Source organism: Hydra vulgaris, chromosome 13, assembly GCF_038396675.1.
Source record: "Hydra vulgaris chromosome 13, alternate assembly HydraT2T_AEP".
NCBI classification, from domain to species: domain Eukaryota; kingdom Metazoa; phylum Cnidaria; class Hydrozoa; order Anthoathecata; family Hydridae; genus Hydra; species Hydra vulgaris.
The window spans coordinates 20,399,411-20,418,978 of record NC_088932.1 but is presented as its reverse complement, the minus strand read 5'-3'; the positions used below and the strand labels follow the sequence as shown (position 1 = coordinate 20,418,978).

The following is a 19,568-nucleotide window of genomic DNA, read 5'->3' as shown; positions in this document are numbered from 1 at the left end:
TTCTATTAGTAATTGACCCAATTGTTCATTCTTTTACGAGGTTCTCTGAAGAACACAGAACAATCGTTAAGCAGTAGAAGTAGAATAGTTGAAGAAGTAGCAATTGAATCTTAAAGGAATATTCAATACGTGAACGTAGAATAAAAAGAAGATAATCAAAATTCCTCTTTTGTTCTCACTAAATTAAATGCATGTTTAAATTTGCTTTTCTTGATAACTTTAATTATTAGGTTAAACTTTGACAATAATATTTGTAAGTAAGTTCCATGATTTATTGTTTTTCCGTTTAATGCATAGACAGCATCATCGATAACTGGTATTTCTGAACTGTAATTTACTGTTATTTGAACTTGGAGTAGCTTTAAATAAAACTCCGTTTCAACATTTAGCCCCATCACAAGTATTTATTACTAAGTGCGAATCAATACCAAGAGTTCTTAGTTTCTTATCTCCTACTTTTTCAGCACAACCTGCGCAATTACGTTTTGTAGTTTTTGCATTTATATCGCTCGTTACTGCAACTAAATTTTATTATTATTTTATTGAACTATTAACTATAAATTTAAAACGTTAATTTGTTTAAACATAAAATACCTTACAATTTTATAACCGGTACCTGGTAAAATTGTTAAAAAAACAACGATAGTTTTTGAATTAGAGTTCTCAACATTTCTTTATTTTTATTATAATTACTTTATTAATAAAATCCATCAAATAATATTTCGTGTATGAACTTCAAAGTTTTATAATAATATCTTCAATAATGGAGTGGTCCCTGAGTACTTATCAATTTCCATAATTGTTCCAATATTTAAATCTTATAAATGAAATTACTTGATAATGTAGATAGCTATTGCAGAATTAAATTAATTAAGTATCAAACTAAAAATCAATTTTGGCAAAACTCTTTGAATATATTAACACCCAAGTATTTCCAGAAATATCCGATACTTTTGTCAATTCGGTTTCAAGCAAAACGGATCCACGCTTTATGCGAGTTCTTTTTAAGTGAAACAATAACACACTCCGATAACAATAACTCTTCAGTATATATCTTTAGTATAGACACAAACAATGCCTTCGATAGATGTAAATGAAACTTGTTATTCGAAAAAATTTATTACAACAAAAATTTTTGCTATCAGTAATTTGCTCACTATATTTATATTACCGCTCGAGTACTGCTAATATATCATACCTTGGACATAAATCAAATTATTTCCGTTTGTCTCAAGGCAAGCAACTAAAAATCTACTTTATCGACAAAGTCTTTCAGAATTTGAATCTGAAACAATTTGACTTAAAATAATTGGTACTATTATGCAGACAATATAATCCTGCAAAGTCCCACACTTTCTTGGCCACAAAAGTTTGTTAATAAAATTCAAACTCAATGCAAATACCTCTATATTAAATTAAACACTGAAAAAACCGAGATTACTATATCCGGTAAATGCTCAGTTGGATTTCTATGGGGCAATCACTCCAAACAGAAAATGTAAACAAACTCATTATTTAATTTCAATCAACCTCTCGAGCTTATATAAAATCTGCTACTTATTTTCCTATATTTTTTAATAAAAAATTCTGTCGGAAGATTATCATTAAAATTCCGCTTGAGCATATTAATGTACACCAAAAATTTTCTGCACCTAAACTTCTTTAAAACTGATGAAATGTGACCATTAATTCAAAACAAATGAAATCTGTCAATCAGTCTACTGAGTGATCCAACTTGTTATTCCTGGATTTTGGCACAAATATCAAGTATTACTAAAGATAACCACTTTATCAACAAAGCAATAAAATTTTGGAACCAACTGGAGCTAAGCTTTGTGCAGTGTTAAATAGCGGTAAAAAAAAATCGTTATAAAACGTTGTTCCGTTGACGTAATAAATAAAATCATTTGACAGATGTGCCGCCTCAGCGAAACTCCCAACCTGACAGTGTCTTCAACACGGATCGACCCGCTGACGGGCCTTAATTCTAGAAAGTGGGCCGTGAAGGCCGCCTCGGCTCAATTGAATAAGTAAAAAAACAATAAGTCCAGCGGTATTCATTTTCGACATTGCTGACACAAACTTATCATAACATATCAAAAACAAATCATAGAATGATATTCAAAAACTTGATGGAGAAAAGTATTTCATGAAGATTTTATATTAGATTGAGGCTGATTGTATAAACAATTAAAATAATAATTTTAATTGTTATTAAAATTTTTATTTTAATTAAAATTTTACAGTTATAACCAAAAAAATAATTATAAAAATTATAAGGATTACTGGGGAAAGGAGCTTAGATAAATTCCGAGGTCACTTTATTATACATCGTCATTTTGAAATTTAGAGTCGTGACCACAGAATTTTTTTCTGAAATAAATGCAAAAAACTCACTAGAGTTTTTTGCATTTATTTTAATTGTCTATTTCAATTCGACTAATCTTCTAAATCTTTAGTAGACAAGTTAACTTTAGCTTATACAATCATCATAAAATCAAACCTGTGGAAATAGGTTGTTGTTTGAAATAGGTATCATAAAATAACGATTTCTCTGATTTAAACTATATGGAGAGATAAAAAACATACATTTTTATGCCATCATTTCCTGTGTGTTAACAAATAAGTTTTATTTTTTTTTCACTAAATTTCTTGATAAATGTAAAAATTGTCATGAAAACAGTAAAGTTGCTGTTTAAAAGATATTGATATATATTATAAAAAATTTATTTACAATAAAAAATTCTTGATACTGCCTAACTAGAATTATTTTTCTTAATATAAAGAAACTATGTTAAGCTATATTAAAAAGAACTTGATCGTAGACCGTGATCTAAGTTTTCGTTGATCTGAAGGTCGAAGTCTTTAGCGCCAATAGCTCATATTACGCTTATGTATTTATGCAAGGCTCCAAAGCTTGCTCTTCTTGATATGAAATTAATGAGCGTTTGACATATTTAACCAAATAAAAGCAGTTTTAAACTTTTTTAAACGACCAAACAGTGTTCAAGCAAAAACCAAAAGTTACTTTAACAAAGTAGCTCAAGCGTTTTTCGATTAATCTTTGGAATTTGAAAACCAATGCGCATGCGTAATGAGATTTTTTTTTTGAAACTATGCTTTTAAGCATGCGCAGTTTTGTGTTATACTCGAAAGTTAAAACGATCTTCTGATCTTCTGCAACAAGAACAAACAGGGCTTCAAAACCCCCTGTCAATTTGTAACGGTATTTAAAGCGCGATCAAGAAAAATATTTCGCAAAATATGTATATACTGTAAAATCAAAATTTATATAGCATTCATTACTTTCCTTAATTTTTCAATCATTCATTAAACAGTCTTTCCTAGTTTGATTTATTAAAAGTATGTACTGATAAGTTATGGATTACCATGAATAAATGATTCGTAAAAGGGTATTTTAAGAAGAGGATTAATTCCTCATTAAAGAAAAGAATGTATCATGAAGATGAAGATGAGATTCATAAATATGGTAAGAAAAAAGAGCTCAAAAGTGATCTCTTTTTTGCATTTCGTTATTCTACTATTGCTAAGAGACGAGTTGCATTATTTTTATAATAATAAAACAAAAATAATTTTGATTGGTCTTTGTTTGGCTATAAACTTAAATTATTAAGCCGGCCAAAGCTTGCCTACTGTACATTTTTATAAACAGGACTTGACGATAGTGCAAATTATACATTTTTGCCTTTTGCTGTATTTAGCTTTGATTTATTAATTTAATATGTATGTATTTCTGTTTATTTTGCTGTTTTATAACATTCATACTGTAAAATCATTAGCATGAGCAAGAAGACATCGTTCTGGTTCATCACTAAGTCCCTTTAAACATAATTTACAAAGCCGTGATATCTTAAAAATGTTTGATAAATAAAAAATAACAATTCATAGTAAGCTCAAAAATTGTTAAAGTAGTTTAAAAAAATAACGATAAAATTGCAGTTATGTAATAAAACAGTAAATTGTAATATTTTTTGAAAAACAATAGCTATAACTTGATCCAGTGACTTCATAATTAAATTTAACTAAAACATTTTATAGATTTCTATATTTTTTTAGTTATTATTATTATTTATATATATTTTTTTTAATGACGCGTTTTAGTTATTATAACAATAATTTAATATACAAAAAGATTTTACGGTGACAAAGTGTATAAAATATGAATTTAAATCAATAAAACTAATTGAAATGGCAGGTTATTTTGGTTATTAGGTTTATTGCTCTGTTTGTTATGAACTTGTTCATACTTGCCAATATTCCTAGAAATATACGAACCATAATTCGTTGAATCATAGTTTTTATATATTTCTGGGAATATTGGAATATATGTTTCTGAGAATAGAAACTTCCTTAATAAATGCTAATCCGAGATGTTCTATAATTAATATATCTCCTATAAATTGTTAAAATTTCGCATTACAAAAATAAAAATGTGATACAAAAACTTTTTGACTAAGTACAATTCCTCGGAGCTCTGTGATAAGAGTACCTTTAAAAAATCTCGAGCAAAAAAAAAATAAAAAAATATGCGCAAATTATAAAGAACGTTACCACAAAAACGCGGTGTTTTTGTCTATTGTTGTTTTAATTTACTGAATTAAAAAAATATATTACTACAATGGTTTTAACAAAAATTATTATTAATAAATATATTAATAGAACAATGATTGCTTAGGATGGTATAATAAAAAAATCGTATACAAAAGTCTAAGTAATAGATGATATCTCAAGTCTCGGTAATAATAATTTTACCAATAAATAAACTTTAACTTTAAGTTAATTTATTACACTATAGTAATAAGTAAGTTTATTACATATAATAAGTAAAGTATACTAATTTCATTGAAAATTTTGATAAAAAAACATATAAGAACACTTAAATTCTTATATATTAGTGATGAAAAAAACACCACCTTTTTAGTACTAGATTTTTCTATTTTGTTTCATAATTTTTTTTTTATTTTTGCAATTAGTAATTAATGTTTTTATTTCGCTAAAATTTGTAGCAAGGTATTTACTATCGTTTTAATTTTGAGAAACAACAATTTGGCACCATGCTTTGTGCATAGTGAGTTCTGATTTTTCTCGCAGTTTTTTTTTCAACTACAGTAATGCTTTGTTTCTTTTTTGTATATTATATATATATATATATATATATATATATATATATATATATATATATATATATATATATATATATATATATATATATATATATATATATATATATATATATATATATATATATATATATATATATATATATATATATATATATATATATATATATATATATATATATATATATATATATATATATATATATATATATATATATATATATATATATATGTATATATGTATGTATGTATGTATGTATGTATGTATGTATGTATGTATGTATGTATGTATATTCAGGCACAATCAAAAGTTTTTTTTCTTTTTCCTAGCAGTTCAGAAGGGAAGACTTCCAAAGTCACCACTAGAAGGTTCTATGGTTGATCAGTTTATTGCTATGAATAATAATGTCAGCCATTATAATGGATTACATCAGATTGCAAATTATTCTAACGTTTTATCTGCAAGGTAAATAGACTACTAATGTAAAGGTAAATTATGAACGCATGTTTAGATAAGCACTCTGATGTCACACTAAAATAGCCTGCTGCCAGGGGCTTAAGTATATATATATATAATAATGCAAAATGAGATAAAATATACATTGATTATCTTGAAGCCTGCTGCCAGGGAGAGTGCCACTACATTAACTGAGGATTTGGCATGTGTCAACGTTAGGGTTAGGGCTAATTTTAAATATGGTTATATTACTCTAATTGATTGTTTTTGTAAATAGATGAAAAAAAATATGAAATATAATATTTAACAATTAAATTAAAAAAAAAATTTATTATGAAAAATATATATTTATAATAAAATATTAAATTTAAATACATATAAATAAAAATAGACATAAAATAATAATGATAAAAAAATAAGATATGAAAAAAATATTTAAAAAAAGGAGTTTATAAAAATAAAGTAAATGTCCTCGTAAATGCTGACTAGGAGGAGTATATATACGTATATAGTTCTATTAATTGTTGCTTTAAGAGTACAGATAAAATATGATTCTTTTGACAACAAATGACGTTAATAATAATAGGAAAAAAAAATTCTTTTTTAATTACCGCAAAATTGAAAACTTAATTGGCTAGATTTTATTTTTTTAATGCACAATGTATTTGTTTATCTTTTTTAATTTTTTATACTATTTTTATTTTTTTGTTTTGTTATATATATATATATATATATATATATATATATATATATATATATATATATATATATTTATATATATATATATATATATATTTATATATATATATATATATATATATATATATATATATATATATATATATATATATATATATATATATATATATATATATATATATATACAGTGGCATGCAAAAGTAACCGGACAAGAGCATAACTTGAGATAACTTTTGAATGAAAAGTCCAATTTCTTTCAAATTTTCACTGAAATGTCAAAAAATTGATTACAAATCTAAAAACAAATGAATTTTTACTAAACCTAAGCAATCTAACCTTAAAAGTTCATTTAATTAAATTATGCGCATGCAAAAGTATCTGGACAGAAATAAAAAACTTGAATTAGATTTTTTTTTAAACATTTTTAAAATTGAAAATATTTTATTTTAAAGTAAATTACTTTAGTACTTCGTCGGGAAGTTCTTAGCATTGACTACTGCTTGAGAGTGACAAGGCATCGAGTTGACCAGCTTCATAATCACAATAATTTTGATTTTTCCCCATTCTTGTTTCAGAGTATTCAATAAATCACGTTTACTTGTTGGTTTTTGACCTGAAATTTATTGATCAATGAGCTTACATTGCGAATTTACAGCTCTAATTTCTTTGGTTTTGAAAAAGTTTTTCACAAGGGTTGAAGTGTGCTTTGGGTGATTGTCCTGCTGAAATATCCATCTTCGAGCCCTGAAAAATGTTCCACGCAAAATGCTATCTCGGTAAATGCTAAAATTAAAGAACTTTATAATGTAAAATGTAGTGTTGACGCAATCAAATGTCTTTTGAGATCTGCAAATCTATTTGGAAGACGTCCTACAAAGAAACTTTTAATTTATATAAAGAATTGAAAAGCACGCTTAATATTTGCTAATAAACATTTGAATTGGGCAAGAAAACAGTGAGTGAAAGTACTTTTTAGTAATGAATTTAAATTTATGTTATTTGGATCTGATAATATTAGATAAGTCCGTCAACACAAAGGCCATAAAAATGTTTCTAAATACCAGCTACCAACAGTAAAGCACAGAGGTCGAAACGTTATGAACTGGGCTAACTTGAATAGAGATTGTATCGGTCCTATCCATTTGATTGATGGCAAAATGGACAAAAATATGTACTTTGTACATATTTTTGTATACTTAAGAATGTTATGCTACCACATGTTAAAGACAAAATGCCTCAAGGAAGGATGTTTTAACAGGGCAATGACCCAAAGCACACTTCAACCCTTGTGAAAAACTTTTTCAAAACCAAAGAAATTCGATTAATCGAATAGCCTTAGCAAAGTCCTGACCTTAATTCTATTGAATGTCTATGTAAGCTCATTGATCAATAAATTTCAGGTCGAAAACCAACAAGTAAACGCGATTTATTGAATACTCTGAAACAAGAATGGGGAAAAAATTCAAAATTATTATCATTATGAAGCTAGTGGACTCTTTGCCTTGTCACTCTCAAGCATTAATCAATGCTAAGGGCTTCCCAACGAAGTATTAAAACAATTTACTTTGAAATAAAGCATTTTCAATTTTAAAAAATGTTTAAAAAAAAATCTAATTCAAGTTTTTTTTTTTCTGTCTGGATACTTTTGCATGCGCATATTTTAATTAAATGAACTTTTAAGGTTAGATTGCATAGGTTTAGTAAAAATTCATTTGTTTTTAGATTTGTAATCGATTTTTTGACATTTCAGTGAAAATTTGAAAGAAATTGGACTTTTCATTCAAAAGTTATCTCAAGTTACGCTCTCGTCCGGTTACTTTTGCATATATATATATATGCGGTAGTGGTATAGTGGTAGAGCACTCGCTTCATAAGCAAGAGGTTCCGAGTTCGATCCCCACCATGTCCGTGGTAGTACCGCGCTCAACTTGTTTCTCCGCGCAGCAGCCTTGTTCGTCAAGGTTCGTGTTTCAGAGTTATAGATAGGCCTGTAAATCGAGCCGAACGAGCCAAGCTTGCCAGGGCTCGGCTTAGCTTGTTTACATATTAAGAGTGTTCAGGCTCGACTCGAGCTCGTTTTGAACATGAGATTCTTTGTTCGGGCTTGGCTCGTTAAGGATTAGTATTGTTTGGGCTCTATATATATATATATATATATTCGAGCTTTAATCGAGCCTATATAAACGAACCTATGATGTTCAAGCTCGGCTCGTTTAATAAACGAGCCTAATTTTTTGTTTAAGCCCGGCTCGTTTACCATTCGAGCCATTCGCGAACACGAGCCAGGATTTACAGCCCTAGTTATAGAGTAGAGATAGGTTTATAACCACAATTAAGTAGCCTCCTACTTAATTGTGGTTATAACATCAACTGACAAATAGGTAGACAATGACAGACAACTAGGTAGAATATGCAAAGAGTATTGCTACATCAACTGTGGGTTTTGGTTAGGACAAGCAGTCTTATTATTAAAAAAAATTCTGGTCTTATGATTTAAAGTTTTTTTTTATGTAAACAAAATATGATATAACACATTTATAGTTGTGTATATATATACAAGCCTTCCCAAGAAACGCGTGCAGTTTTTTGTCTTGTATGTCCACATATGAGTATTTTACTTGGTCATGGCTGTTTGCAAGTTTTAAAATATTAAGCATTGCAGAAAAAAACTAAAGTTTCAAAAATAATAGTAAGCAAAACTTAACAAATAGGAAATTAAAATAAATTTAAATAGAAAAAAGTTATTATTTGAATAATTTGTGTACTGTTTAAGATGATTAGATAAGACAAAGCAAAAATAAACAGTTTTAAGTTAAAAGGATTTTAAAAAGATTGATTTTCCTATATTTTATTTGTTTTTTTTAAGAGGAAAGTAAAAATATAAATTGCTATCTGTTTGTAAAATATATTTGTATAATTTTAATGTAGTAAGTATATATTAATTCTATATGAATATGTCTATGCAAGCTTAATCTTTTATGTATAACTTTTTTTAATATGAATATTTCTATGCGTGCTCATACTTTTTTATATAACTTTTTTTTATTATATAATTATATTTGTTTGCGCTAATGTAAAAGCGTGTTTAGCTCATTTTGATAAGGCGTTTACCTCATACACAGAATGTCTGTAGTTCAACTTCCATTCTTTACTTTATTGTATATAAAAAATCTTTTTGTTGTATGTTTTTGAATGAGACGCATCTCTTCACATTTAGGTTTCTTATACCAATTAATCCTTTCATTCTATTTTCTAAATAAGTTGCACATATATATATATATATATATATATATATATATATATATATATATATATATATATATATATATATATATATATATATATATATATATATATGTATAAATCAGGCTTGGACAAGAATGGCATGCGATCGCATGCTGTTACTGACCATGCTTTTTACATTTCTTCTTTACAATTTGACCAAGGTGGTTTTAATGTTTTAACAATTTAAATGCTATTAAAAAAATTGTTACGTTATAATAACTTTTAATTGCTAATCTTTTCTAAAGTTTTTATTTTATGCAAAGGTTTTAAATTTAAAAAAAAAAGTAATTATCGTGATTGTTTAAAATAGATATATTTTGTATAAATTAGCAAATACTGTTATATTTAAATATTTTTTGTGTAGGATGTTTTTTTTTTTGATAAATTAAAATATAATAGTTTGTTTGAAAATATTTTTTCATGTCTTACTAAAAATCTTTTGAAAGATAAATTTTTAAATACTTTAAATGATGAATAAGTTAAATTAAATCTTCCATTGCAAAGAAATGATATAATTTTTTTTATTTTTTTTTATTTATATTTTTACAGAGAATTGTTTAAAACTTTTTTTTTAACTTTACTAACTAACCAGAGAATGAAGTGATTAAAAATTATTATTTTAAATACAGTATTTTTTTAAACAATTTTCTTTTTAGCAACTTTTTGGAAAAAATAAATGTTTATACAATTTAAAAATAACATATACAACACTTTTTAGTAATTTAAATAAAGTTTGTAAGTAATTTGTAAAAGCGTTTTGCGTAACTTTAACAAAACATCTCAAAAGATAAGTTTTTAAGTAATTTATTTTAAATGCAAATAAAAACTAACAAAAAGTAATTTTCGCTTCAAGTTTTTTTAGTTTTATTTTAGTGCTTATATATTTTCTGTTTTCTGTTTTTGGAATTTCTTTTTTTATTATTATTATTTTTTTTTATCTTAATTTTCTTCCTAGTTTAAGTTTAGCTAACGTTTCTTTTTTCAGCGCATTTCTAAAATGTTTAAAAATCATCTAAACATCTTAACAGTCATGGTCAAGTTATCAAAAAAAAAAATCATTTTTATTTTTTACATATCCTTAACTGTTTCATATGACCTTTCTATTCCTAATCTTTTAGCGCTTTGTAATTTTGGAACCTGCTGCTTTTTAACACTCGTCTTTGTGCACTTATTTCTACCCATCCCCTCCCTTTTGGTCTACTATGTTATTGGTGAAGTATATGTAAACAGTTGTTAATAATTATTATTAATAAATGTTAATAATAGTTATATAACAGTTTATAATTATTATTATTAATAATTGTCACCTATTTAAAAAAATAAATTATAGTGGGAGTCAAACTACAGAAATTCTGTGTATGAGGTAAGCACGTTATCCAAACAAGCTAAACACGGTTTTACATTTGTGTAAATAAATATAATTATATAATAAAAAAAGTTATATATAAAAGTACAGACATATTCATATAAAGACAATATGCACTTGTGACATTAAAGTTATACAAACATATTTTACAAGCAGATTGCGATTTATATTTTCACTTTCTTTAAAAAAAAACAACAAATAAAATATAGGAAAATCATTCTTTGATTTTTCGTATATTTTATTTGTTTGTTTTTTCTTCGTAAATTGGAAATTTGCTGATTTCCTTGACAACCCGGAGGTGCATCAACAGCACTTTTTCACTTTTTTATAGTGGAAGTTTCCTATTAGGATTATAAAAACCATTTTCCTTATTTTTTACTGAAAAATTAAGTACAAAACAATGGAAATTTTCAAAAGATATTATATAATATAATGCATTATAAAACTTATACTTTGGATTTTATCTTTGTGCTAAAAGTAAAATACTTGTCTTAAATTTGTCCTGAATCTTCCTTCAATAATTTCATGCAACTTGTAATAGATATTGCAATTTCAGCAATATCATTAACAACTTTTATATGTTTCACTACATTATATGCTTTTAAATAACTCTAGTCTAGAGGCCAATCTTCTACTGGTTTGCTTAAGAATGAAAGACAATTCAAGTATATTAGAAAAAGAATTTGCGTTAGTTGTTACAAAATCTTCAAGCTGCATTGAATCAATAGTGTCGATATATATTTCTGTCTTCTTTGAAAGATCTGTTTCCAAAGGTTTTGTAATTGCATCCTTCATTTTTCTTTCATGGTATCAACTCTTTAGAGAGATACCATGAATGATTCTTGAATTTGTCTAGTGTAACATTTGCTAATTTTTTATTTGTATTTTTGTAGCTGTCAAGAATCTTGAGAAGACTGAGATCATTTCGCGGAGCACTTGCTGTGCAGGGAGCCAAGATCCAATGAATTGCAATCTATATTGCAACAGAAAAAAAAAATTCTCTTATTTTTTTTTCTTCCATAGGTGTTTTTTAACTGACTTTTGAACATCCAGATTTTCATGGAATAAATATCTTTTGCCATCCAACATGCTCTGTGATAAACCTGTTGAAGTACGGCTTCAGAGAGCCTGTAAAAAAGCGGTAAAAAGGCTCTCTGAAGCAGTACTTCAAAGACTGGAAAGTTTTTGGAGCACTGCCAAGCAATATAAGTAAAAGTTCCAATAATTCTTTGTGCTCCTCGCGATGTTGATCTTCTTTGAGTTTTTTTACTGCAATTTGTATGATTTTTTCTTTTTCTTTTTGTGGATAATTCTCTAATTTATCAAATAAAGTTTTAAAGTGAATGTCAGGGCCTGATAAAGCTGTAGATACCACTGCTATATGCTGTAGATGCCACTGCTATATGCTGTAGATACCACTGCTTCCAACATGATTTCAAGGATATGATGTCGACAAGGACACAACAAATCTTTTTCCATATTTTGTTCAAGTATGGTACAAGCTTCTTTTTTAGCACCATTTTTTTCTCAAAGCACATTTTTAAAATGCTTTGAGAAAAAAATGGTGCTAAAACATTGATGTTCAATTAAAAATTTTGTTGATGTTCAAAAAAAACTTTTTACATTATCTGTCCAATTCCATTTAATGATCAACTGATGTACTGCATTTGCAGTCTCCTTTCCTGTACCATGATCTAATTTGGCACTCCAAGCAATTGATCATCTCCACTGCCAGATATTAGGACTGGCAACCAATCTACAACCTCATTCCCAATGAACAAACAATGAAAAATGGTTTGTCAGTTTTAAAAGTCTCTTAAATTTTTACTGAAACTCTTTCTTGATTTTTGTATTGCTTATTGTATTGATGAGTAAGCTCACATTGTAGTTATCTTAATTTTCTCCCATATTTGTGATTGTTAGAATCATTATTAAAGAGGCTGATCAGTCACTGATCTTAGCAACATTCAATGAGGAAAGCAGGTTTTTATCCATAATCTTCACTTTTTTTCTTAAAGTGCCTCTTTTCAATGTTGATTTCTGTTCAAGATTTCTTTTTCTGTAGATGCAGGTGAATTACTGCACAAGCTGCTGCTGCTCACAAGAATTACTGTTTCATCTAATGAATAGGATTCACATGATCTTTTCATAAACATTTTTTGCTGTTTCTTTGTCATTTTGGTTCAGCGTTTTTCTTCATTCTTATTAACTCACTTCATTTTTCCCTTTTGATCTTCCCTTAGTAACTTTAGAAAATCTCTATCTTCCTCAATAATTTTTAACTCATTTGCATTTGCATGCGCTGTATCATAGAGTGTATCCAGTTTTTCTGTCCATGTATTCTCTTTCTCTAAGAAGAACTTTGCTTTTCTTTAACAATTTCTATTCAATATACAATTTATTTAATTTCTGCACAATATCGCTTTTCAGGGAGGTTGGTATTCCTGCTCTCCTCATCACAACTCTTATACACCATTAACAATAAAAGTTAATGCTTCTCTGTCAGTTTCTTTGAAGACATTTTTATAATGCATCAATAAAGAGATTACCTGTCTTTTTAATGGTAGACAAGTTGGATTCGATTTATTAATTTGTTGACCTATCAGCCAAATAACCGTTGTACTTCTTGTTTCCATTTTTAATCACAATTATTAAACAGCAAGTAATAACTAATAATACAAGCTGAAAAATTCAAACTCATAAAACATGATTTTACTCAAATTTTTAAAATGGTACCTATTTTCAATGTAAAGGCCTAAGGGGTTGCTGGGTAAGTTCCATGTCAAATGACCCAGAAATTTTTAAAAATATTTCCCTATATTTTGCTGATTTTTACACAGTTGAGAGTACTTAGTTAAATAAGAATTCCTTTAAAATTTTAGCCTACGGCTCCAAGAAGATCCTGAAATATGACCATTTTACTTTTAACAGATGTTGGCCAGGTCCCTCTTGTCCCTTCAGAATTGCAGCATTTATTTAGAGGTTTCAAGTTACATAACTTTAAAAATATTTAATTTTTTTACTTAAAAATTTATTTGGCTATTTTCAGGGGTGACGAATCCAATGAAATGATCAGAAAGGTGAAAAATTATTTTTAACCTCTATTTATAAATTTTGATAAATTTAGGTAATTTTTAAAAAACCTGATTTTATTGCTCAAGAAACCCATGTGGCCTTGATGACATCAAAAAAAAAATATTAAACATCATTAAAAGTTATAAAATTAAAATATTTTCAAGGAATTCTTATTTTACTAAGCACTCACAACTGTATAAAAATCTGCAAAATCTAAGATGTATGGTGATATGACCTGGGTCATTTGATATGGAATTACCCTGACCCTAATTGGATCTTGTCATTCCTTTGGCTCAAACTAAGCAATATAAAACAAACAACCAGAGTTAGTCTACAAACCAGTTGGCCTATTAGTAATTGTGTAAAAACAAATTCATAAAACATGATTTTACTCAAATTTTAAAATATATAAATTTTCAATAAGTGAAAAAAATTTTGCACTGAGTGTAATAAAAACAGATGAAGGGGTCTCTCAAAAAGTCTGAGATTTTTTGAGAGACTATATATAAAATACAACTTTCTAAACAAACACAATTTTATTTTATTTGCAATAATTAATTGTATAAGGATTTCTGGAAGTTAAGAAATATTGTAGTGCAAAATGAGTTGCTATTTAGTTTTGGGCAACAAGCTAGCTATTTTTTCATCAGAAATGTTACCTGCCTCTGAAAATAGTCTCATTCTAAATAATTCTTAAATTTTAAATTGTTAAGAAATATAGTATGCCTAATACAGTAAATATTTCAATTTTACCCTAAAAGAAAAAATTGAAAAAAAGAAATAATTTTAAAAACAAATATTATGCAGGTTAAAACTATCAATAAGTAAAATTACAAGAAACAAAGAAAAACAACATTTTAGACGTAAATGAAACAAGAATCAAATAAGTGAAATAGGTGATATATATGTTTTAGTAATTGCTCTTGTCTAATTTTTTTCTTCAGCTACTTGCTTCTTCATCAGTATGTTCAATGTTCTTTATTTTAAAGAGCATTGAGCATTCTATTTTGTAGAATACATTTAAATTTTTCGTGTATATATATATATATATATATATATATATATATATATATATATATATATATATATATATATATATATATATATATATATATATATATATATATATACAATAATTGTTACATCAGATTGCAGCAACAACAGCAAAATCAATACTTGAGTCAAAACAACTTGTTTGGTGGGGATAGTATCTATGAGATGGCTACTAGGTTACTTTTTAATGCTGTTGAGTGGGCAAGGAATGTACCTTTCTTTTCAGGTAATTTTTTTTCATTAAAAAGTGCATGTAAATAGTTTATATTTTTAGTAGTTTATATTTTTGATAAATTAATTTTTTAATTTTAAACTATAATAGGTAGATAATATTAAGTGATTTTGAATTTCAGCTCTTCCAACATCTGATCAAATTGCACTATTAAAGTCTTCATGGAGTGAACTTTATATTCTCAGCACTTCTCAGCATTGCATTGCATTTCAAATTAATGCCAGAGCTTTAACTTCAGAACAAAATCTAAGTGAAATAAAAAAACGAAGTGAAGGAGCAAATGAAGCATCAGTAAAAATGTTTGAAGAACTTGTTGAAAGATTCAAAAATCTGCAAACTGATGCTGCTGAGTTTTCATGTCTAAAAGCTTTGGTACTGTTTAACCCAGGTACTTTTATGAGTTAAGATTATAAGCTTTGTAGTTTGAACCATAAAGTTTTACTGGTCATTTTAGTTTATATTAAATTTAAAAGTTTAGTTATTGTTTTAATTAAAATGTTTAATTATCTTAAACAGATAAGTATTTGCTGTGGCAGTGTTTTTTTTTTCTTTGTTTGTTTGTTGTTGTTGTTTTAAATGCATTCACCTCAGCCCTCTTTTAGGGCTGAGGGGCCCCTACTAGTTGCTTGTTTTTATAATAATAATTTTTTTTAACTCTCTCAACTCTAAAACACAAGATTTACAAACAAATGCAAAAACTCAACAAGTACCTAAAATGTTTATAATTAAGTACAATTTAATGTGATATATAGATATTTAATTATTTCATTGTCTTATTAAAACTTTATAGATAAAGTTCAACTTTTCTAATTACCAAGGTATTAGTGTAGTTCTATACCTATAATTTTGCTTCTGCATAAAGAAATATGTTTAACGTGGCACACATTTTGTTCGGTTTATTTCTCTTTTTGAAGTAGCTTTATCAAAGTTTTTTAATTTTAAAAAAAATATAAAAATATAACTAACAACAAGTTTATCTAGAAGAAGAATACAGCTTTTCCTGCTTTGTGAACCATAAAAAATATTGCTGGTGTTATTAAAAAGCCTAGTTAAAAATTAAATTGTTTCCACAATTACAGTTTACTAATGTCTTAATTATAAAAAAATTTTTTGTAAGAAATATAGCATTATATTCTTTACAAATATTATTATACACTATAGCATTTTCTGCTATTATAAATTAGCTCCTTCTTGTTACATGTATAGTATCCCCTACTTATCATATGTAGAGTATGATCCATTGTTTTTCAAGATATAATGTAACTTATAGGTTTAATATTCTGCTACATGATTGTAAAGATATCAAATCAAAATATGGGTTTAATATCCTGCTACATGGTTGTTAAGATATCAAACTTATTGGTTTCATCTCTGTGTGTGTTAGGCTGTACAATGGTTTTTTTTTTCCAGTGACGCATCCATTTATATCTGTTTCTTTAAAGTCATAATGTGTAATGTCATCAAATGTTCAAAGTCATAGTATTCTGTAACAAAAGAGTTAGTCTGAATAAAGTTTCATTCTTTTGTTTGCATTTCAAACTTTTCACTTCGGAATTTAAAGTTGAAAAAATATATTCACTAATAATTTGAACTTTAATTTTTATTGGTTTATTTATAAAGTATTTTATGCATGTATTTTCTGACCATGACTAGCACTTTAGTTTGTATTTGTAAACATTCCTGAAGATTTAAAATGTAAATTATTTTTATTAGGCTTATTTCTATTTCAATAAAATGTCATCTACAATTAAAGTACTTCCAGCTCCACCTCTGGAGGAGCTAGAAATGATTTGATTGGGAGCTTCAAGTGTAATTAAGTTCGGTTAACACTAAATGTTCATGTGTTAGAAATTAAGATAAATTAAATTTAAAGTATGTTCTAAGGTCTCCAAAAGAATTCTGGAATTGTCACTGGTGATAAATTTTATTTTATTTTTAAAAAATATCTTTTTCTTTTATCATCTCTTTTTTTTTCAGTTTTTGCGCTTCTTTTTTTTTTGTCTGTTCAAAGAGAGAAATAGGAAATACCGATTTTTCAAAATTTTCATTGTCTTTATTATTATTATTATTATTTAATATATTTCCTGATTTATTTACTTATAGTTACAATAAATACAATAAACAAACGAGGTGTGATACACATTACAGTGTATAGAGTCTAATAACAGTAGATGTCAGGCTGTAACAGCGTTTCACAGTTTTATATATAATTGTCATTAAGGTTTTTGAATATATTTAAATTTTTTTCATTGTTAAAATTGAATTAAGGTTTGAATTAAAATAGTAACTTTATTAATAATAATAAGTGTAAATAAATAATAATAAAAAATAATTAATAATAATATAAAAAATAATAATATTAGTAGTTATAATAATATCAATAATAATAATAATAATAATGACAATAATCACTATTAACCATAAAATAAATTATTTCTATTAATTAAGTATTATTTATTAGAGTTAGACTTATTACTACTATTAATAATTAAATATAATAAATGATTTTTTTTTTTAATATTTATTAATTTATATTTCCAATAAGCATATGAAAAATATTTTATACATTTTACATTATAGATTCTCCTGGATTAGGTAATCCATCACTTATAGAAAATCTCCAGGAAAAAGCGCAATCAGCTCTTGAAGATTATTTGCGACAACAAAATGCAACACAGAGTTATCATAATAGATTTGGAAAACTTTTACTTCGTTTACCTGCGTTAAGTTTAATTAGACCAGCTACTATTGAAGCATTATTTTTTCCTCGTCACCATGGAAGTCAAAATATTGATAGTCTTGTTGGATCAATGTTATTGTATGGTTTAGGCTCCAATAATAATACATCTTTTGTTAACAATGGAATTCCTGCTGTTGGTCTGAATGGAGGTTCAAGTGGATCAATATTAAACATGACCGGATTAGCTGGACACGTTTCTTCAGGGTTTATAAATAATGCAAATTTAGCTTTTTCAAATGCTAACAATTTAAGTTCATTACAAATGCCAATACAAGATAATATACAGAATCTTTGTAATCCTAATATATTCTCTGCAACAGGTATCAATCCTGTCAATGGCTTAAATGCATCAAATGGATATGGTCATCATGTAATAAATAATATGATGAATCAGCATTCTGTAGCCAATCGAAACTCTCAAAATAACTCATGTGTGCAAAGCATGCAACAAAATGTTCAAATGCATTTAAGTCCAACAACAAGACACCATATTAAGATTGAGCCTCCTCTTAGGTGATACAATGATGTGCCATAAATTTAATAATAATATTTTTAATTTTTAATAATATTAGTTATTTATAATAGTTATGTTATGATATATCATGCATGTTTTAAAATTATTTTTTTAGAAATAAAAAATTTGTAATTTTGTTCACTGTTTGTACTGTAAACTTTGCTTGTATAGAATTTTAAAAATAATGCACAAACCGAAAAGTTGACATAAAATTTGTTTGTAAATTTTATGAATAAACTAAAGGTTTAAAGGTGCAAGGTGCTAAAGTGTAACAATAATGTATTTTCTATTATAAAATTTTGTTTACGAAGTATTTATTACGTATTTTGTACAATTTATGTTGTCTGAGATAAAGAAATTTTTTAAATTGTAAGTTGTTCCCCTTAAATCCCCTTTTATATGTCTCCCTTATATCACTGTTTTTTGGCGCTTCCTTAAATTAAAAATCTTTTTTTTTCTTTTTTTTTTGTTATTTGTTTAAATTCAAGTTCTATTTTCTTTAAAGGTATATTTGTGGTATTCGTTATTATTTAACTGTTTAAGTAGCTATGGGTACAGACGTCTTATAAACGTTTTGTAATATGCCAAGTTGTGTTTTTATTTATATTGTGTAAACTCCAAAGTGTTATTTTTATATTATTATCTCCATTGTCTTATTTATAATGTTGCTGAATGATTAATGTAAAAAGTAAATAAATTTTTTTCAAATGTAATAAATTATAAATGTAAAATTTTCCCGTTGAATGTCATGTAATATTGATCATCATGTAATTATTGTCATGTAATATTGAGAATATTATACATAAGCTATTTTTTTTTCAAAGGTGTTACACTACTAACGTAATATCTGTATATTGGCTAATACTTTAGTTTACATGCTAACTTCAATTACTTAGTAATTCAAACAAACTCCCAATAATTTGTGATTAGTTTTCAGACAACTTATGTTTTGGTGTGTTGATTACAAAAATACTACAATTGAACTCTTGTAATCCGAAATCCTATA

The 19,568-nt window shown here is 26.5% G+C and overlaps 1 protein-coding gene across 4 annotated transcripts in view; it reads left to right on the top strand.

Annotated features, from left to right (window-relative positions):
• The window catches only part of LOC100213674 (nuclear receptor subfamily 2 group F member 1-B), a 32,243-nt gene extending 12,923 nt beyond the window's left edge, over window positions 1-19,320 (top strand). The window contains exons 1-5 of one of the 4 annotated variants that reach the window (XM_065816652.1): window positions 3,200-3,490; window positions 5,475-5,607; window positions 15,172-15,302; window positions 15,430-15,696; window positions 17,889-19,320. In XM_065816652.1, coding sequence (XP_065672724.1) covers window positions 3,454-3,490; window positions 5,475-5,607; window positions 15,172-15,302; window positions 15,430-15,696; window positions 17,889-18,565 — 1,245 coding nt within the window. In that variant the 5' untranslated portion in view covers window positions 3,200-3,453 and the 3' untranslated portion in view covers window positions 18,566-19,320. Of the gene's footprint in view, window positions 1-3,199; window positions 3,491-5,471; window positions 5,608-15,171; window positions 15,303-15,429; window positions 15,697-17,888 lie in introns of those variants that run through there. The other 3 variants (XM_065816651.1, XM_065816650.1, XM_065816649.1) reach the window with 3 other exon arrangements.
• The last annotated feature ends 248 nt before the right edge of the window (window positions 19,321-19,568 follow it).